This window comes from Pristiophorus japonicus, chromosome 7, assembly GCF_044704955.1.
Source record: "Pristiophorus japonicus isolate sPriJap1 chromosome 7, sPriJap1.hap1, whole genome shotgun sequence".
In the NCBI taxonomy this organism is placed as follows: Eukaryota; Metazoa; Chordata; class Chondrichthyes; family Pristiophoridae; genus Pristiophorus; species Pristiophorus japonicus.
This window is the reverse complement of record NC_091983.1, coordinates 51,777,692-51,796,440: the sequence shown is the minus strand read 5'-3', so window position 1 is coordinate 51,796,440 and position 18,749 is coordinate 51,777,692. Positions and strand designations below refer to the sequence as shown.

Below are 18,749 nucleotides of genomic sequence, written 5' to 3'. Positions count from 1 at the left end.
TGCAGGAAAGAAGCTGGTCATCAGGAGTGAGGTGCTCTCAGTGTTGTTGTACGTGGCACAGGTTTGGCCCATCTCACGTTCTGTGCTGCAGCAGTCACCCGGGCCGTCTTCCACTTTGTCTGGAGGTCCAAAATGGACCATGTCCGCAGAGACACGATGTACAAATCTCTGGACAGTGGAGGAAAGGATGTCCCGAACGTGGCCCTCATCCTGATGGCCACCTTTGTGTGCACCTGCATCAAGCTGTGAACAGACCCATGGTACGCAAACACCAAGTGTCACTACGTGCTGAGGTTCTACCTGTCCCTGGTGTTGCAAAGAATGGGTCTGGCTACGCCACCGCGAAACGCCCCACCAGCGAGAAACATAGAAAAATAGGTGCAGGAGTAGGCCATTTGGCCTCTCGAGCCTGCACCGCCATTCAATAAGATCATGGCTGATCATTCCTTCAGTACTCCTTTCCTGCTTTCTCTCCATACCCCATGATCCCCTTAACCGTAAGAGCCATATCTAACTCCCTCTTGAATATATCCAGTGAACTGACATCAACAACTCTCTGCGGCAAGGAATTCCACAGGTTAACAACTCTCCAAGTGAAGAAGTTTCTCCTCATCTCAGTCCTAAATGGCCTACCCCTTATCCTAAGACTATGTCCCCTGGTTCTGGACTTCCCCAACATCGGGAACATTCTTCCCGCATCTAACCTGTCCAGTCCCGTCAGAATTTTATATGTTTCTATGAGATCCCCTCTCATCCTTCTAAAGTCCAGTGAATAAAGGCCCAGTTGATCCAGTCTCTCCTCATATGACAGCCCAGCCATCCCTGGAATCAGTCTGGTGAACCTTCGCTGCACTCCCTCAATAGCAAGAACGTCCTTCCTCAGACTAGGAAACCAAAACTGAACACAATATTCCAGGTGAGGCCTCACTAAGGCCCTGTACAACTGCAGTAAGACCTCCCTGCTTCTATATTCAAATCCCCTAGCTATGAAGGCCAACATACCATTTGCCTTCTTCACTGCCTGCTGTACCTGCGTGCCCACTTTCAGTGACTGATGAACCATGACACCCAGGTCTCGTTGTACCTCCCCTTTTTCTAGTCTTGCGCCATTCAGATAATATTCTGCCTTCGTGTTTTTGTCCCCAAAATAGACAACCTCACATTTATCCACATTATACTGCATCTGCCATGCATTTGCCCACTCACCTAACCTGTCCAAGTCACCCTGCAGCCTCTTAGCGTCCTCCTCACAGCTCACACTGCCACCCAGTTTAATGTCATCTGCAAACTTGGAAATATTACACTCTATTCCTTCATCCAAATCGTTAATGTATATTGTAAACAGCTGGGGTCCCAACACTGAGCCCTGCGGCATTTCACGAGTCACTGCCTGTCATTGCCTGTCCACCTGTCCTTCGTGGAAAAGTTTTTCAGAAAAAACCCCTTTGACCACAAGGCCATAAAGCAGTGGTCAGCACGTAAGGTCCTGGATACCCTACGAAAGAAGGAGAGGGTGGACCCTGTTGGGTGGTTCCCCGAGCAGACTGTCAAACTCGTTTGGCAGAATGTCTCATCGCCAGAGCTTTCACACAAGCGCCAAGACATAGCTTGGTTGGTCGTGAGGAGGGCCCTACCCGTCAGATCCTTCATGCACAGCCGGGCTTTCAAAGATACAGCATTCTGCCCCCGAGTTGGCTGTGGTGCGGACGAGACAGTCATCCATCTCCTTCAGGATTGCCCCTTTGCAAGGCAGGTCTGGAAGGAGATGCAGTGGTTGCTGTCGAGGTTCATCCCAAGCAGCTCCGTAACACAGGACTCTGTGCTCTCCGGGCTGTTCCCAGGGACACACACCGAGACAGACATCATCTGCTGCTGGAGGGTCATCAACTCAGTGAAAGACGCACTTTGGTCTTGCCGAAACTTGCTGGTCTTCCAGAGCAAGGAGAAGTCCACGTCTGCGTGTTACAGACTGGCGCCATCCAAGATCCAGGAGTACTTGCTGAGGGACTCACTAAAAATTGGTGCAGTCGCCGCAAAGGCAACTTTGGGGAAGAGCCACAGTTGAAAGCCCTCCCGCCACGGTAAACCCAGGGGCTGGAATCAGTATAAAACTTCCCACGAGCTGTACTTGTAAACTTTCTGTATACACAGAGACCATGATCTGAAAACACCTATGTAGTGCCATGTATAATGCAAGTTCTGTTTAGTAATGTATGTTTCAATGTATGTGTACCATATAGTGCCACATGTAACGTAATTTGATGACTGTATTACAATGTATCCTGGATTGTACTGAATTGTATCTTGAAATGTAAAGCAAGCAAATGTATTGAACGGAACTGCCGTCAGCATCCAAATATATTGTATGGAATTGCTGACCGCATCCAAATGTACTGAACTGCTTTCCAATGTATTGTGCACATTTTTTATATGAATAAAGTATATTTTGAAATAAAAAAAAGCACTGAACTCTGAACGTCCATTTCCTACACCTATGGATTCCCCTGTTCAAGGTCTTCTGTTCCTCCTCCCAGCTTCTCCCATATGTCCTGCCAAGGACTTGATGCTGCTCCCATTCTGCTCTTGTTGCCAATAGCCATTAGGTATGTGCAGCTTTGCTGATCACTCCCTCAGTTCCTTAAACTTAATTAATTTGACAAAGCGATAAATTTGTAAGAAATTTGAATGCTTCCTTTTCAGTGCTGTTTAACAGCAGATAACGATGGAAAATGTTGGCTGAGAATTATTGTGAATTACACTATTGATCCCAGGAACTTGCACTAATTAATATGGTCTTTAACACAAATACCTTGGGGCTGAAATTCAGGTGCACCAGAAAGCTGGCGCACCTATGATTTTTTAACTGTTACTCACCACTGGAACTCTTGGTGCGGTGAGTAGATCCATTTACAGGATTTTTAATTTTTTTCAAAGTCCTGCAGGAAATGGATCATAATGGGAGCGGGCCTTCGACTCAAAGCCAGGCTGACTGGCTGAAAATGGGTCAGTGGGGCCGTCTGTCTCTGTCAATCAACGTGGTGACATCACTGCGCGTGTGCGTCATCACGCTCTCTCTCCGTCGTTAAAGGGGAGAGAGTCCATCATTTTTTAAACTTTGGCCAATGGGCCACCGGGGAGGGTTTCAGCTGGGCCTTTGACCTGGCACCCAAGAATGGGTGGCCCGGCCGAAGTATTTTGCTGGCCGATGAGCAACTCGGCAATGGGCCCTCACCTTTAAGGTCAGAGGGTGTACAGGCAGAAAAACCTACCGGGGGCACTGTGTGGCGGGCGAATCGAGGTATTCACCTGAAAATTAATTTTGCGGTGCATTAACTTGGGTGGGATGGGAAAATAATTCCCAACTTGAATTTAGATCGGGTCGGCCTGCAGACCCCAGAGTGGCGGTCATTCAATTTTTAGGAATGGCGGGCATTAACGGGTCTCTTTGATACCCTGAATTTCAGCCCCCTACATTTTACACACATTTAGGGTATGGACTACCACTAACTCCTAGAGGAAATTCGAGGCCTGTTTCCCCAAATGGGCATTGCCGATGAAGAGCAGCACTCATAGGGAGCACGAGTCGGGAAATTGCAGAACCACTACCTGTTCTTTTTCATCCATTTAAATGAACAGATGGAAAATTAGGGGATAGGAGCCCATCATTTCCCAACCAGCATACCCTGTGAGTGCCATTCCACGCTGGGAGTGTCCTATTGGGAAAGCAGCATTTAGTTCCCTTTTGCTGAGAGGAAGGGAACTCTAGCCATGCATGATGAAAGTATTTTTTGGTTGAAAGCATGAGGGAAGTTGTCACTTGCTCCTAGATAGATGTACTCAACAACACTCAAAGAAAATGTCTGCACTATAGAGAATGATACAATGTATATTGCCACACAAACTTTTATTTCAATTGTTAAAAGGAAAATGTAGACATTTAGTGGGTGCCGGATAAAACCAGCTTACAAATTCTGAAAATGGTATATGTTCTTGATTAGACTCAGCGTGGCTCAGGGAATAGCACTCTCGCTTCTGAGTCAGAATTTTGTGTGTTCAAGTCTTGCTTCAGAGACTTGAGCACAAAATCCAGGCTAGTGCTCCCAGTGCAGTAGAGGGAGTGTTTTGGATGAGACATTAAACCGAGGTCCCATCTGCCCTTTTCGGACGTAAAAGATCCCATGACATTATTTCGAAGCGATGCAAGGGAGTACGCCCCGGTATCCTGGCCAACCAACAACATTAAAACAGATTATATAGGGACCTCGGAATAGCAGTTGGCCATTCAACCCTTTGCGCCTGTTGCACCATTCAATTAGATCATGGCTGATCTTAACTCTATCTACTCCATGTTATCTGGTTATTATCTCAGTGCTGTTTATGGGAACTTGCTGTGCGCAAATTGGCTGCCACGTTTCCTACATTACAACAGTGACTTCATTTTAAAAGTATATTATTGGCGCTCGGCAATCGTGAAGGGCGCTTTATAAACGCAAGTTCTTTCTTTAGTTTGCCTTGAAATTGGGTTCTATGAAAATAAGGGAACAAACACTTATCTCGATTATATGAAATTCTTTTGTCACCAATAGTAAAGAAGGCACCAATGTTTTAAATAAATGGATTATTGCCTCCATTAAAAGAACAGATAAGGGAATATCATGTAACAACATTTAGCATTTGGACATTGATATTCAAAGATCTTAATTTCAAGGTATTTATGTGATAAAATAGTATAAAACATAGTCTGCCAATTTCTCTCTATTTTATTTTTTATTTTCTCACTATACCTTTGAAGTGGCTTGTGTCAATCTCAATGTGAGTTATCACGCCAGGATGTCCAAGCTTAAAAACAGCCCATTCACAACCAGGTACCTGTAAAACACCCTGATCACCTGCCTAGAAAGATAAAGTACAAATAGCTAAAATCAGTCGACAGAAATTAGAAAAAACAGCAGCGTATATGTGAAACAGAGTGAGCTGCAAAACTGAGCATCATTGGATGGACCATTGGTTTCCTACCTTTAGTACTGCTGGTCTGTCCAATCTCCTGGCTGTTTCCCATCCATCAGACATAACGCTGGATCTTCCAATGCCTTCAGAGACAAGGGTTTTAAAAAGTTATGAATATTAAATTAGTAAAGAGAGAACTTCAAGCAGAGAAAGGATTATTTAATTTGCCGTTACTGAAAATGGTACGAGAAAAAAAGGCTCATCTAAATCGTCAAGCAACATTAATCTATAATATGTGGTTAGTCTGTCTCATACACACCACTAGCAAAATGGCAAAGAAACTGCTGAATGTACAATAAAATGACACATTGGTGACATTAAAATCAATATACGATGGGACAGTAGTCAAGGTTTTATTTTGAAATGTATATTTAAAAGATATATATATATGCATGCATTGGTGGTTAAATATTTGCAATTACTGTTGATATTATTGATTCTTCAACAAACAATTAGCCAAATAAAATAACATTTATTTTTAAAGTAATACAATTAGAAATGATGTAAGACTCCTGTTATGCCTAACAAAACTGCTGTGTTAAAGGTTGTAGCTGCAAATTCCCATTCACTGCCGATTACTATTTTTTAGGTAGTACAAAGTGCAGCAACTGATGTACATGAGACTGACGATAATCTAAGAAAAGGTTGGACTCACCTCATCAGGGAATTGATTCCCTAATTATTTTAATATGGAAAGTACCCCAAAGATGAATGAGAGAACTTTATATATGTATACCTACGGCACCTTTAATACAGTATCTTGAAGCAAAATGTATTGTAACCAATTACCTATAATGTTATTAGGGTGTCCAAAATGAGCATCACTGTATCCCAAGCATACGCCTCCATTGGTCATTGCAGCCAGATCTACTGTATGCTTCTGTGAAACTGCTGACCAATCTCTGTGGCCTACACCATAAACCCTGAGTCGTGCAATCCCACCATCTGACGAAAGGAAACAAAGGATGTAAAATGTGTGTGTGGGCCTGGTCAAATATATTAAAAACAATGCTGTGTGAGAAAAAAGAACCGATTATGAGCACAGTCTATTTTAATACAATAATTGCATAGTGTGCCCTACTCTTTCGTAACATTGCTTCAAGTGGAGGCCTAAACATGCCTTTCTATCACCTAGTCTAAGTGGCACCTGAGGGTCAGGATTGCAGGAAGTGGTTGGCTTCTCATGCTATACAGAATGACCATGGGACTGAAGTGGCCCTCGTCTCATCTCAGCTTGCTGCTTGGTGTTGCCTCCTACTTTCCACTGGCTGCATGAAGGTCGGCCGGAAGCCTGACATGGGCTGCTGTCCCGAGAAGCGGCAGTAACATGCAGCTGCATCTCCTGGGTAGCTTTGTCCTCTTCATCATCTTCACCACCATCATCTTCCTATGTCGCCCATTGCTGTGATGAAGGGTAGAAGCTAAGAATGAGTGAGCATTACTCGTTTGGAATTAAGGAGACAGAGAAGGGGGTGGAAGGTTGTGGTGATTCACAGGGATGCCAGGGTGACCATGTAGGTACTCAGTCAGTAAACTGACAGTGGCAAGATGCCGCAGACCTCGCCATTTCCTACGTCGAGCCAAGTACCTTCCCACAAACTCTAGGGCCTTCTCCTCAAAGTGAGTAAGGTACTTAAGGTTGGGGAAACCCCCTACCAATGGTGGATATTGCGCGCCCATTTGTCCTGTACAGAAAATAGAGTAAATAAGGGTATGGCTCACAAGTGACATGGGAGAGCTGAAGAGCTCTACTTTAACAGCTGCATCTCCAAAGCTACCCAGGAGATGCAGCTGCTAAAGTAGATGAAGGGGTTTTAGAGTTGCTCGTGTAAGTAACTGATGTTATGTGAGCTGGGTAGCCATGAATTAGAGTCGCCCTTAACCAGAGAGCATTGTGAAGAGTTAGGCCGTAATTTTCCGGGGTGGTAGCGGGCACGATAGGTTGCGGTTCGGGTGGGAAAGTTGTTATTTTTGACAGCGGGTCATCCCGCTCCCATGCACCTTTCCCCCAGGAAATGAGATAATTATCAGGTAGTTTACAAGCAGTTAAGAGCCTTTTTTCACTTACTTTTTAAATTTCCATGCATGGCCACAGGATTCACTCAGCTCGGGAACCACGTCTGTCAACCTGAGGCGAGAGTGCCTTGGCCATTGCTCCAGCTGATTAGTTGACAGCATCAAATGTACAGTAAAAGCTCCCACCTGACAGATGATCACTTTCCTCAGGGAGAAGCTGTTGCTCAGTCCATTTCCAGCACAGATTCTCAGGCTGCAAGTCTTTCCAGCAAAGTCTCCCTCCAATGTCACCTCATTGGAAGAACTCTCTCACCATTGACAGAATCCTTGTCATCTGTACTTCACCTGCCATCTATTCCATCAACATAGGTGCCGTTTATACTGTCTCACCTTGGTCCTCAGAATCGGGCCATGATCAGCCCCAACACCAGCAGCTCCAACAACACCACCAACCTTCTCTGCAATCACCTGATGCTGCACAGATCAGAGGGCATCAGCACCCGAGCACATTGCTGCCTGGGAAGCCAGGGATTGCCTCATCATGGTCAGATTTAGTTCACTTCATGCTGTACACCCATATAGCTGCCACATGATGTACCAGGTTGGCACCAACACCATAAAACATCCCTACAAAACCAAGCCATTCCTTTCACACTCATCACCATTACGGGAGGTACCATTATGTCTCACCATTCACTGCAACTCACTTAACCACTTCCAAAGGTGTACACAAATCTGTCCAAGTGTTGAAAATAAAGATTTTTATGTTTGACACCACATTAACAGAAACTTTACATAAACATTGAATAAAACACCCAAGTGGCTATCCTTGTGTGTTGTTAATTGAGATGAGGGAGAGTGAGTGGTATCTAGTGAGATGGGGTTGTGATAATCTAAATAGAGAGGGATGGGTGGATGGACATGCAAGGTATGTTGGTGTGAGTAAGGATGTGCAGGAGTTGGGTAGTGAAGGTAGAGTGATGGGGATCTGATGAGAGGCACAGCAGGATGAAGTTGAGTGTGGCTTTGTACTCATGTTTCCTGATCTAATGAGATAATTGAAAGATTTGCGGCACTGCATCCGGGGGTCGTCTTGACCACATCGCTCCTTGTGCCCTCCTCTGCAATCTGCAACCAGGCTGTCTTGGTCTCCTGGGGAGGTCTCTTTTGCCCATCAGAAGGGAAGAGGACCTTCCTGCATGCTTGAACTCCCTCCATAAGCATATGGAGGAAGTCATCGGAGAACCTGGGTACAGCCCTCTGCCTCTGTGGTTTCACTTTCAGTGTTTGCAGCACTCCAATGCTGCAATACACTGACAGCACCATGTTAAATGAAACTTCAAATCTGGACAAGCTTAATAGGCCCCATTAAGACAAGTTGATTTTCAACGGGATGGAGCCAGCAGTAGGGTCAGGACACGACATGGCCACTGCCCGCACCAAACCTGGCAAGGTAAAGACAATTCCAGCCTCAGTTGTGGAAATGCTGCTTTAGGAGGGTAAAAAATGTGCTGGTGCCCAGGGTGAGCAAGGAGGAAATCAGGACATAAGCAAAATACTGCGGATGCTGGAATCTGAAATACAAACAGAAAATGCTGGAAATCTCAGCAGGTCAGGCAGCATTTGTGGAGAGAAACAGGATTAACATTTTGGGTCTGTGACGCTTCATCAGAACTGGAAAAGTTCTGTTAGAGATCGTTTGCGGCACTGTTCTGCAGCAGCGGGGTGAGGAAGCTGGCAGTCAGCGATAGTTCTGGGTGGCTTGGTGGTACTCACACCGGGGGGAGTCTCAATTCTGTTCAGTGCCTCAGCTAATTATTCCTGTTGGAATTTCATGGATCTGAAGGCTTGGCTCGGGCAGTTCTTAGTGATGTCACTTCATTGGTGGATAAATTTTAAATCAAGTATCTGTTACTTTCAAAAGCTTGAGATATATGCAAATCATTGGAACAGGAATTAAAATTTTATATGCGACTCCTGAGGCTCCATAGTACACATCAAAGCAGCCCACTGACAAAAATCCCTTGTACATCCCTGATTTAAAGTCTTTTAGGACCCAAGATTGGCATCTCCTGATCACTACTTCCTGATTTAGTTTGTCTTCCCATTTCTACCTTGGAGGCGTTCTACACAGGGAGCACCTTGGTACTCCTTAATATTTAATAAAAAAGCCATTGAATGATTACCTGGGTACATGTTAAGTCTAATGTGAGTCCATCGCTTCAGCTGCTGAGCAGGAAAATAGTTGTGGCAAGTGTCAACATAGCCTGGTTGCAGGATTGTCATTGGTACCAACTCGATCCAGGATTCTGACTTCAACTACCACAGCAGGTATAATAAATATAACACATTTGTAAACTTTCTTTTATTATTCATCATCTTATTTTGAGGACAAGAGTCCAGCTATTTATAGTAAAACATTCATTAAAGAAAAATCTAATTATGTTCCTAAATTGTTATAAAGGCAGCTTGCAGTTGCTGCCACCCAGCTCCCAATTTATGTAAAAGCGCTATTACTGCCCCCAGGTGTGCAACAGTTAAATAGTGTACAACTGCACAAAAATGTATATAATGGTCCAGATTTTGCTGTAACAGGGCACCCAACGGTGTCTGTCATTATGCATGTTTAGATTTTAACATTTTTTTGTGTTGCAAGTTGAGCTGATAACGTTGCAGCAAGGGAAAGAGGGCATCGGGGACCTGAGTGAATAGGGCAAGCAAGTGTGTATTTCCTTTTTGATTGAAAAATAAATAGCGCAAGGACCAAGAAAGAAGTGTAAATTAGAGTGGGTGAAGTGCATGTCAAATCAGGTACAGAAAGAGAAATAGAGAGAGGGATAGAAAGATTGGATTATGAGAGAAAGAAAAAAAGTGACAGAAAGGAAAAGTAAAAAAACGTTTAAAATGTAAAATATGACATTTGACATTTTAAAAAATCTCCAACAATTAATACCTGAAGGAATGAAACTCCGCACTTGTAATAGTTAATTTTCAGTGTCAGAGAGGTTGATTGGCAGTAATTAACAATTATTAAATCATTAAAAGGGTGCTTACGCATGTGATGACAAGACTTAACTTTCTGTGGCGTGTTTAGTTCATATCTGCTGTGCAAGAGCAGCAACTTCATGGCATTCAATGCATTTTAATGATTAGGCAGACTGCAAGCTAACGGCACAGCAGCACAACTTGGACAGCAACTTTTGGATATTTAAGTTTAACTGCACATTTGCCTGAAGTTTCTGTACCATTTACACATGAATAACCGCGAACGCCTTTAGCCTCACCTAACCTTGCCAGCAAAATCTGGCCCATTGATACTGTACTGATGTATTACTGCAGTTGTAAATTACACTCTTTCAAACAAATGAAATCACTAGCACACCAGGGACAGTTTAGTCAAGGTAATTCATAAAAGTAAAATATATGGGTGCATTTTATGAATTAGACCTTGTAGAGCAAAGCTTCATGCAACAGGTGAATATCAGGAACTTGAGAATAATTTTCTGTCCTTTGCACCCAAATTCCTGACAGGCACTCCCATCACCCAAAACTCTGCACCAGGAGCATTGGAAAATATACTCCATTATCTCTTGGTGGTATATTTTCCTCAGTTGGCTTATTTTAGTAAAAAAGTACACCTAAATAAAAACTGATACATTTTCTCACTACAAAAACATACTTGGCCCACTGCTTGCGCACTTCAATGGATTAAAAATCACAGGCAGTGCACCCGCAATCTACCTGCCCATGCTCACAGCACATCAGGCACTTTAATGCAGGTGAGAACTCAGAAAATCTACCTTGGTGTTCAACACTTCATAGTCATGTCAACATTTTAACAAAAGTTGTCAAACAGAGGTAAATAAAGCCCTTAATTATCTACTGCAGGGAAATTGCATTTCATCTTCAACAAACCTCTCTGATGGCTTCAACTTCCTCCTCTGAAGCAGCAGTTCCAATTTTCTCCCCTCTTGGAGGCAAGTCTGGAACCACGTCTAGTCAATGAGACATATTAAAGATGTGTCATTTCAACATACCTGATGGATGCGCTTTCAGGTAACAGATAATATGCAACTAGCATCAGATGTGAGAATAGAGGGGTATTAGGGCACTTACATTTGAGGATGTAAAGGTGGATAAATCCCCACAGTGATTGTCGCAGTAGGAGTTCTTGATTTCAGGTGGAGGGAATCGAAAGGAGGCAAAGAGGGTCTTCAGAGATATATTGGGAAAATCAGATTTGGTCCATAATCCCCCTCCTCCTAGCAACACCACATGGTGATGCCTGCAACAAGCTGCCTTCCCACCCACTTAGGTCAGAAATGCTATGTAGCATGGGGTGGATGCTTAAGAGGGGCAAAAAGTGGTGAAGGATGAAGGAAAACTATAATTAGCAGAATTGAGTATTTTTTTGAATACCATTAAATGTTGTAGAGTGTAGCAAGTTACTGCTTACTAACCAGGATTTAGGCATGCTGCTTCAATCGACACACGGGGAGCATAATTGCCAGTAAAGTAAGAAGTGTCTACGTCAAATCCATGTATGTCTCCGGGGACGCCCAACTGAATAATACACCAGTCGTGACCTATGAAATACAAACCGAAGTTGACATATAAAGAATGGGCTGTAATACATCAGAAGGAAACAAAAGCTGCAGCAGACTCAGAATTGAAGCACAAGTGGAGGGATTCTGATTTCCGAATGATGCAATCAATTGTATAGCCAGCGTCAGAGGTATCTGATGCATCATGCATTTATGCATTTGCCTGGAATAAGAATAGGCAACTCCAAAGCCCAGCCGCCTGAACTGGGTAAATTTGTGGGGGAAAAAATATATAAAGTAGTTCAATTCTGATCATTTTCAATTCATAAATGAATACTAAGTTCATCCCTGGTGGAAATGCATTTCTTCAAGACGAATACTGCATACATTTTAAGATTTTCTGATAAACCACCCACTGCATATCATCATAGGCGGTCCCTCGAACGAGGATGACTTGCTTTCACAAGAGTTCACAGATGTTTCAATGAAGGACCCGATGTTCCAGTCCTGAACCCCAGTTGAGGGGGTGGAAGATGCCTGTGCGTGGATTTTTTTAACGTGTGGTGACCGTTGCACATCAGCCACCACACAGGCACCGACAGAGTTAGGCCTTTATCCAGTGGCAAGGGTTGAACCAGGACGACTGGAGACCTGCTCTGCTGCACAGACCTAGTGCGCACACATATCTCAGTGTGGGCTGACCCGTGCTGCCCCTGGGCCCTCGCCTCTTCTGGGCCCCGTACCCTCATTCGCCGCACCTTCGCCCACGATGTTCCAGGGCCCGGCGCTCCAGCTCTATTTATAGCCCCTTTTTCACACAGGTCGGGGTGGTCCACTGCATATGAAGCCCTGCCGGTACCGTAGCGACAAGAAAAATGTTGCCTTGTGCTTACTTGTTATAGGAATTCTGTTTGATTTTTCAAACAGGCTGGTTCACACATAGGGCCGGATTTTCAGCTTTTGGATTTTTTTCGGCGAAAACATGTGGTGATACGTGAAACTTACCGTTTAAACTGCGCTACCGTTTTTAGGCTGAACTTTCAGGTTTTACGTCTGCGGCAGGGAAGGGGGCGGGGGGTGGGGGGGGAGATGTTGCACGAGAATCCACGGCGCAAAAACAGCAAATTTAGTCTGGGGCCAGGAACACTGCGAGAGAGGCCTTGGGGAGGGAAAAAAATTCCAAAAACATTTACAAGACCCTTATCTATCGAATCGCTGAAAAAAAATGTAAAAATAAAAACTTTAACTTATCTTTTTTGCAGGTTTTCATACTTACCGCTGCTGGCAGGGCTGTACTGACAGGTTTGACAGAACCGCAAGTCTGACGCAAACGCAATCCGCGTTGTTGCACATTGGCGCACCTCTCCCCGGCGGTACTTGAAAGCGCCGCCGCAAACAGGTACCCGAAGATCCCGCCCAGGTTTTGCGACCGGGTTTTGGCCACGATTTGACCCACCATGGCGAAAACCTGGTTGCAAACTTCTCAATAATCCAGCCCTATTGTGTGTTCCTTAGTGCTTTAGCTAGAGAATAGCAGTGGTTGCAAAGTCACGAAAGCTATAAGGTTCTCTGTACAAATTTGCACACAACACAAGAGATATTTACATGATCGTAGCACTAGCCCATAACTGATGGAAAGAAAGGGCTGGCTGAAAAATAATAGAATTCATGAGTTCCTCAGTTTTGGCATCGAAGATGAGGATGAAGGGAGCAAGAGAAATGAGTCGGCGAGGAAGTTTGGATCAAGAGGAGGAGTTTGGTACTGTCCTTAACCTCCATGTGCTGTTGAAGTAGTAGGGGGATTTAGCTAAGGCGAGGGAGACGTTGTGCTTTTTGAGATAGTCCAGTCAAATCAGGCAAAGGATGACCAAGCCAGCCATACACCAGGTGTACTCAAGTCTGCAATTCTCAGCCTTGAAAATCCAGCAATGGGAAACCATGAGAGATTCGTGGAAGGAAGGCAAAGAAGCTATTGAGCAAATCGACAAAGGCAACAATGCCAAGGCAGGTGGAAGATCCGAGGAGAGGCAATTAGAAATTAAAGTGGGTGCTGGTGAGGTAGATGCGGGGTCATTTATTTATAATGGTTGAAGGTGAGGATGGCACAATTGTCAGCTGAACATACTTAAGTAATGATGTTGCATTGTACTGGAGAATTCAGGATAGGATTAATTCTAAAGGACAAGAATGTGGTCTAATCCCTTCAATCAGTTTCTAACCTGAACAGTTTTAATTTCAACTATAGTTTGGGACATCACCTTGTTTGAATCTTTCAGGTGATTACTACATGCTATTTTTATATACTGCACAGGCTTCTGCAGAGACTTAAAGTATTTGTCATGGCTGATGTCCATGGTTTATGAGCTTTAATAAGAGTTCCTTTGCCATCTGTTTGATATATATCAAATTAAACAGAGTAATTTTATAGAATTCCATCCACTAAGGTTCTTGAAACATCATAGGGTTATCTTAAAATTAAATGTGTATGTTTTAGATTTTGACTTACCTGGAATTCGTTTTCTCCTCGTTTCCCAGCCATCCATCCATTTGCCAAAATTCGTAAAATCTTTTGCTTTCCATTGAGGTGCTTCTCGCTATAAAATAATTTGTTTTAAAATTTAAGATATAGGGATAGAGTGGGTGCACTAGACAAGACATTTTCTCTCAGGCCTGATTTCAAACCTAGCCAGGCTGATACGATGAAAGTCTCATCTGTAAGAATCCTACATAAAATGAGATTCAATGGGGGTGAATTTACACAGGGGTTCTCCCGACTGTTTACCGTAAGCTTGCTGGAAGGGCTGCAGAAACCCCAGAAAAACAACATCAATGGAGGACAAGGGGGAGAATCCCGCAGAAATTTACCCCAATATTCCGAGTGAGCACGGGCATACAGCACAATACTGTTCCGAATTGACATTAAATGGGAAATCTGAGCGACCACAGTTTGGATGTTCTGGGAAATGGAAAATGTCACGCTGGTGAACTGCATGGTGTTCTTCTGAAGTTAATGTTGGCTTTGGTCAATTGATAGCAATCTCACCTCTGTGTTTGAAGGAGTCAAGCCCAACACCAGACCTTGGCACAACATCTGTGCTGACATTGCAATGCAGAACGGAGAAAATGCAGCATTGTCAGAAGTGCTGTCCTTCAGATGAGATGTCAAACTGAAGCCCTGTCTGCCTGTCCTAGAGATTCAAATCGACATTAAAAGTTCCAGGGCATATTTTTCTCATTAACACTTCGACACAAGCAGACTGTACAGAGAAAAATTGGGAGGGGAGGATTGCTTAATTTTAACAGAGCCCACCCAACCTCCATCCATCAGATAGGCTTCATTACCAGCTCACAATCTTCCCCACCTTATTTCCTTCTATGCGATACACCCAGACAATTGCCTTTATATCTAAGCAGTAAATTGGAAAATATGCTTCCCTTTACCACCCCACTCCCACCCCCACCCAGTGTCACTATATGAAGAGCAGGAAGTTTTACCAGTGTCCTGGCCAAGAATCCTTCTTCAAACAAAACTAACAAAATCAGATTAACTGATCATTCATCTCATTGCATTTTGTAAGAGTGTTAACATAGAACATTTGATCGAAGCTATTTCAATACATTCCTGGCCACTGGGTGGCGCATGCGCAGAACTCCGACATGAACAAATTGAAGTCCTTCCTCGCTGCCGACTCCTGCCATCGCTGGCCTGATCCCGTCATCCACCACGCCCCCTCCCCCCATGATCTCTCTGCCGCATTCCTAGCCCCAAGCCAGCCAGCTCCGATATTCCCTTGCTCAGTACCTGTACCATCCAATTTAACATGACCACCCCTCGTCCGGAAAAATCCCTTATCCAGAACAGGCCAGGTCCCGAGGGTTGCGGATAAGGGAGGTTCAACCTATATTTAATTTCTATTGAGGTTCAAGCTGGCTGTATGTTACTGTGACTAAAATATATTTGTATTTAGATTATTGATTGAAATTCTTGTTACTAGTTGCAGTATGCTCAGAAAAAACAGGAAATAGCCAGAAGTTTGATACACATGCAGTGTGGAATCTAGATAGTTACCTGGATTGGTATCAATGGGGATATAACATATGTATCAAAGATTTTGTGACTCGTTTCAGGTAAACAAAAGGTGATTCTAAATGCAAATGTAAATTGAATGCAGACACATTGGGGTGGCCTTCATCTGCCCAGCACCATATTCACACTTACAAACGATGGGGTAGGCAAACTAAAACTTTTTAAAAAACCTACCGGTCACTTGCCACCCGAGACCTGCCCGATTCAATTTTTGAACGGGTATCAAACTGGGCGGCTAGTTCTCCCTCATAGAACAGCCGGAAGCCTGATTCAAACATTTAAATTGGGGTCGTACGTCAGTTATAGGCCCTCGGCAAAATTTTCAGGTACCAATGGAGGAGCATGCTCACACACACACAGCCCAGTCACACTGGATGTAGAACAGCCTAACCAGAGATCTTGACAGAGACGACTGGAAGCCACTCCCAAGCATCCAATAACATGAATGCTCCTCCCGGCCCCACAAAAATCTTCCCACTCGCTGCTGGCCGCTCAGTGGCCCCGCCACTCCTGGGATTGCCACCCCCTCCTTAAACACTTACTTTCAGCTCAGCTTTGTGAAGGAGCTGGTGGATTTCCCAACTTCCTCTCGCCCCCCCCGTCCCGCCACACCTCCACCAACGGCGTGCTGCTTGTCAACCATTAACTGTTTAAATAGCCAAACTTTCTGAATCATGGGGGTCTTCTGGCTTGTCCCTCAAGCATCGTCAGTGTCTGAATACTGTGAATTGGCAACCGAATCCATGCCATTAAAGATGCTAGTTTGCTAACGTCATTGTTGAGAGATAGCTTATGGAGAAGTGTCTTTAGTGATTTGATATATATTCTGAAACATAGTGAATGTGTAACTTATGGTAAATACAAAGTTTTGTATCGAATACTGTTAATTTACTTGGTCTTTGTTAAATCAGCTAGTTGGTTGGCAGCCTGACTTTTGGTCTGATAGATACCAAAGAGAGAAATATCATGTGACAGCACTTGGTACATTTTAGCGAGTTGGTGTACAGTGGTAAAGGTTTCTGTTTGAGGCCTGGGTCTCTCTACCGTTTACCTAGATATTGGATAGATGAAGGCACACTCTGGATCATAGGGGAAGCTATGTCCCCAGACTGAAGTGGTTGTTGACAATGAATTAGAGTAGAATATCTAATACAAAACCCAAAAAACAACAATACAGGAGGTACCACAAGCCCTTCACTCACAGCTAACCGAAGCCTCACATGATGTGTATTTTTTGTTTCATGCAACCATGATCACCCCATTAAGGTTTGCTTATTGACGCCTAGATTGCAATACATACGCTGACTAGCAGAGGGCTGACTACTTTAAGAAAGTGTCTCATAAACAATGGCAGAAATCAGCCACAGGTAGTGGACTTTCCACCTTTGGCCTCACCTCCTATGAGAAGCAAACTCTGGAACAATTTCACCCCCATAATCTGTAATTTCATTGAACCTGAAATTGCAGTCGGAGGCTTCCCGCGGGCAAATGCCTCCGAAAAGTACGCACCTACCTGGTGCCTTCATATCTTCGGACTCTTGCCATCCTGGGCCTGCAGGCATACGCCTGCATAATGGCTCACGTATCACAGAGGCACATGTGGTTCGCAAGCATGTCTGTGATCACGTGGGCCGGCCCAACCAATCAAAAAGGGGATTCCCGTTACGGAAAGAATTCCCATAAGCATATTATGAATGACATAAAAACACACATTCATACAACCTAAATAAAAGTCAATCATCACATGTTTAAAATTAATAGAAATACATTTAAAACAAAAATTCACTTTTTTGAAAAATCAATTACAATTTTTTTTTTAAATGGACCAAAAATAACCTAAACTCCACCCCCCCCCCCCCACCCCCTCCCCGCCGCAGAAAATGCTAGAATACATTGTCAAGGCACTTAAAAAATCATAACATGATTAGGCAGAGTCAATGTGGTTTTATAAAAGGGAAATCATGTTTGACAAATTAATTAAGAGTATTTTGAGGATGTAACTAGCAGGGTAGATAAAGGGAAATTAGTGGATGTAGTATATTTGGATTTCGAAAAGGCATTTGACAAGATGCTACGTAAAAGGTTATTGCACAAGATAAGGGCTCATGGGGTTATGGGTAATATCGTAGCATGGATAGAGGATTGGTTAATGGACAGAAAACAGAGAGTAGGGATAAACGAGTCTTTTTCAGGTTGGCAGGCTGTAACTAGTGGGGTGCCGCAAGGATCAGTGCTGGGGCCTCCGCGATTTATAATCTATATTAATGACTGAGATGAAGGGACCAAGTGTAATGTATCCAGGTTTGCTGATGATACAAAGCTAGGTGGGACAGTAAGTGATACGTCCTTACTATACAGTATAAATGCACACGAGGCCCATGCTTGAGAGAAGGTCAGTCTGTGACCTGTCCTTTATTCCTTAGCACTCAAGTGATGAAGGTGGGTGGAGCTTCCCCTTTTATACCTGAAGGTCCAGGTTAGGAGTGTCTCCCACCTAGTGGTCATTGTTCTCACAGTGTACAACTTAGGTCAGTTTATGCATGGGTTACAATGCTGGTTGAATACATGACATCACCTCCCCCCCAAAGTCTTATTGGAATCACAGGTTGAGTCTCTCTGGTGGTTTACGCTCTCTTGTAGAGCGCCTGAGTTGGGGCTCCGGTTGTTGGGCGCTGGCGTGAGTGTCTGCTGTTTGCGGTGCCTCAGGCCTATCCAGACTGCCCACAGTGATTGGGCTCTCCTCCCTTTGGTTCCGGTGTACGGTCACCTGTGATGGAGTGAACTCTACATCGTGTTCTTCCTCTGCTTCTTCTATGGGGTTGCTGAACCTCCTTTTTGTTTGATCCACGTGTTTACGGCAGATTTGTCCATTGGTAAGTTTAACTACCAGAATCCTATTTCCCTCTTTGGCAACCACAGTGCCTGCGAGCCATTTGGGCCCTGCAGCGTAGTTGAGGACAAAAACAGGGTCATTTACATCAATACATCGCGCCCTCGCAATCCTGTCATGGTAGTCATATTGTGGCTGGCGCCTGCTCTCGACAATTTCTTTCATCGTGGGGTATATAAGGGATAGCCAGGTTTTGAGCATCCTT

The 18,749-nt window shown here is 44.1% G+C and overlaps 1 protein-coding gene across 1 annotated transcript in view; it reads right to left on the bottom strand.

The window, feature by feature from the left end:
- Nucleotides 1–18,749, bottom strand: part of allc (allantoicase) — a 66,477-nt gene that overhangs the window by 32,752 nt on the left and 14,976 nt on the right. Inside the window, exons 3-9 of the mRNA XM_070884358.1 lie at nt 14,074–14,161; nt 11,484–11,609; nt 10,939–11,018; nt 9,210–9,342; nt 5,797–5,952; nt 5,017–5,090; nt 4,785–4,893 (exon numbers count right to left, since the gene is read on the bottom strand). Of these exons, the coding sequence (XP_070740459.1) occupies nt 4,785–4,893; nt 5,017–5,090; nt 5,797–5,952; nt 9,210–9,342; nt 10,939–11,018; nt 11,484–11,609; nt 14,074–14,161 (766 nt within the window). The remainder of the gene's footprint in view (nt 1–4,784; nt 4,894–5,016; nt 5,091–5,796; nt 5,953–9,209; nt 9,343–10,938; nt 11,019–11,483; nt 11,610–14,073; nt 14,162–18,749) is intronic.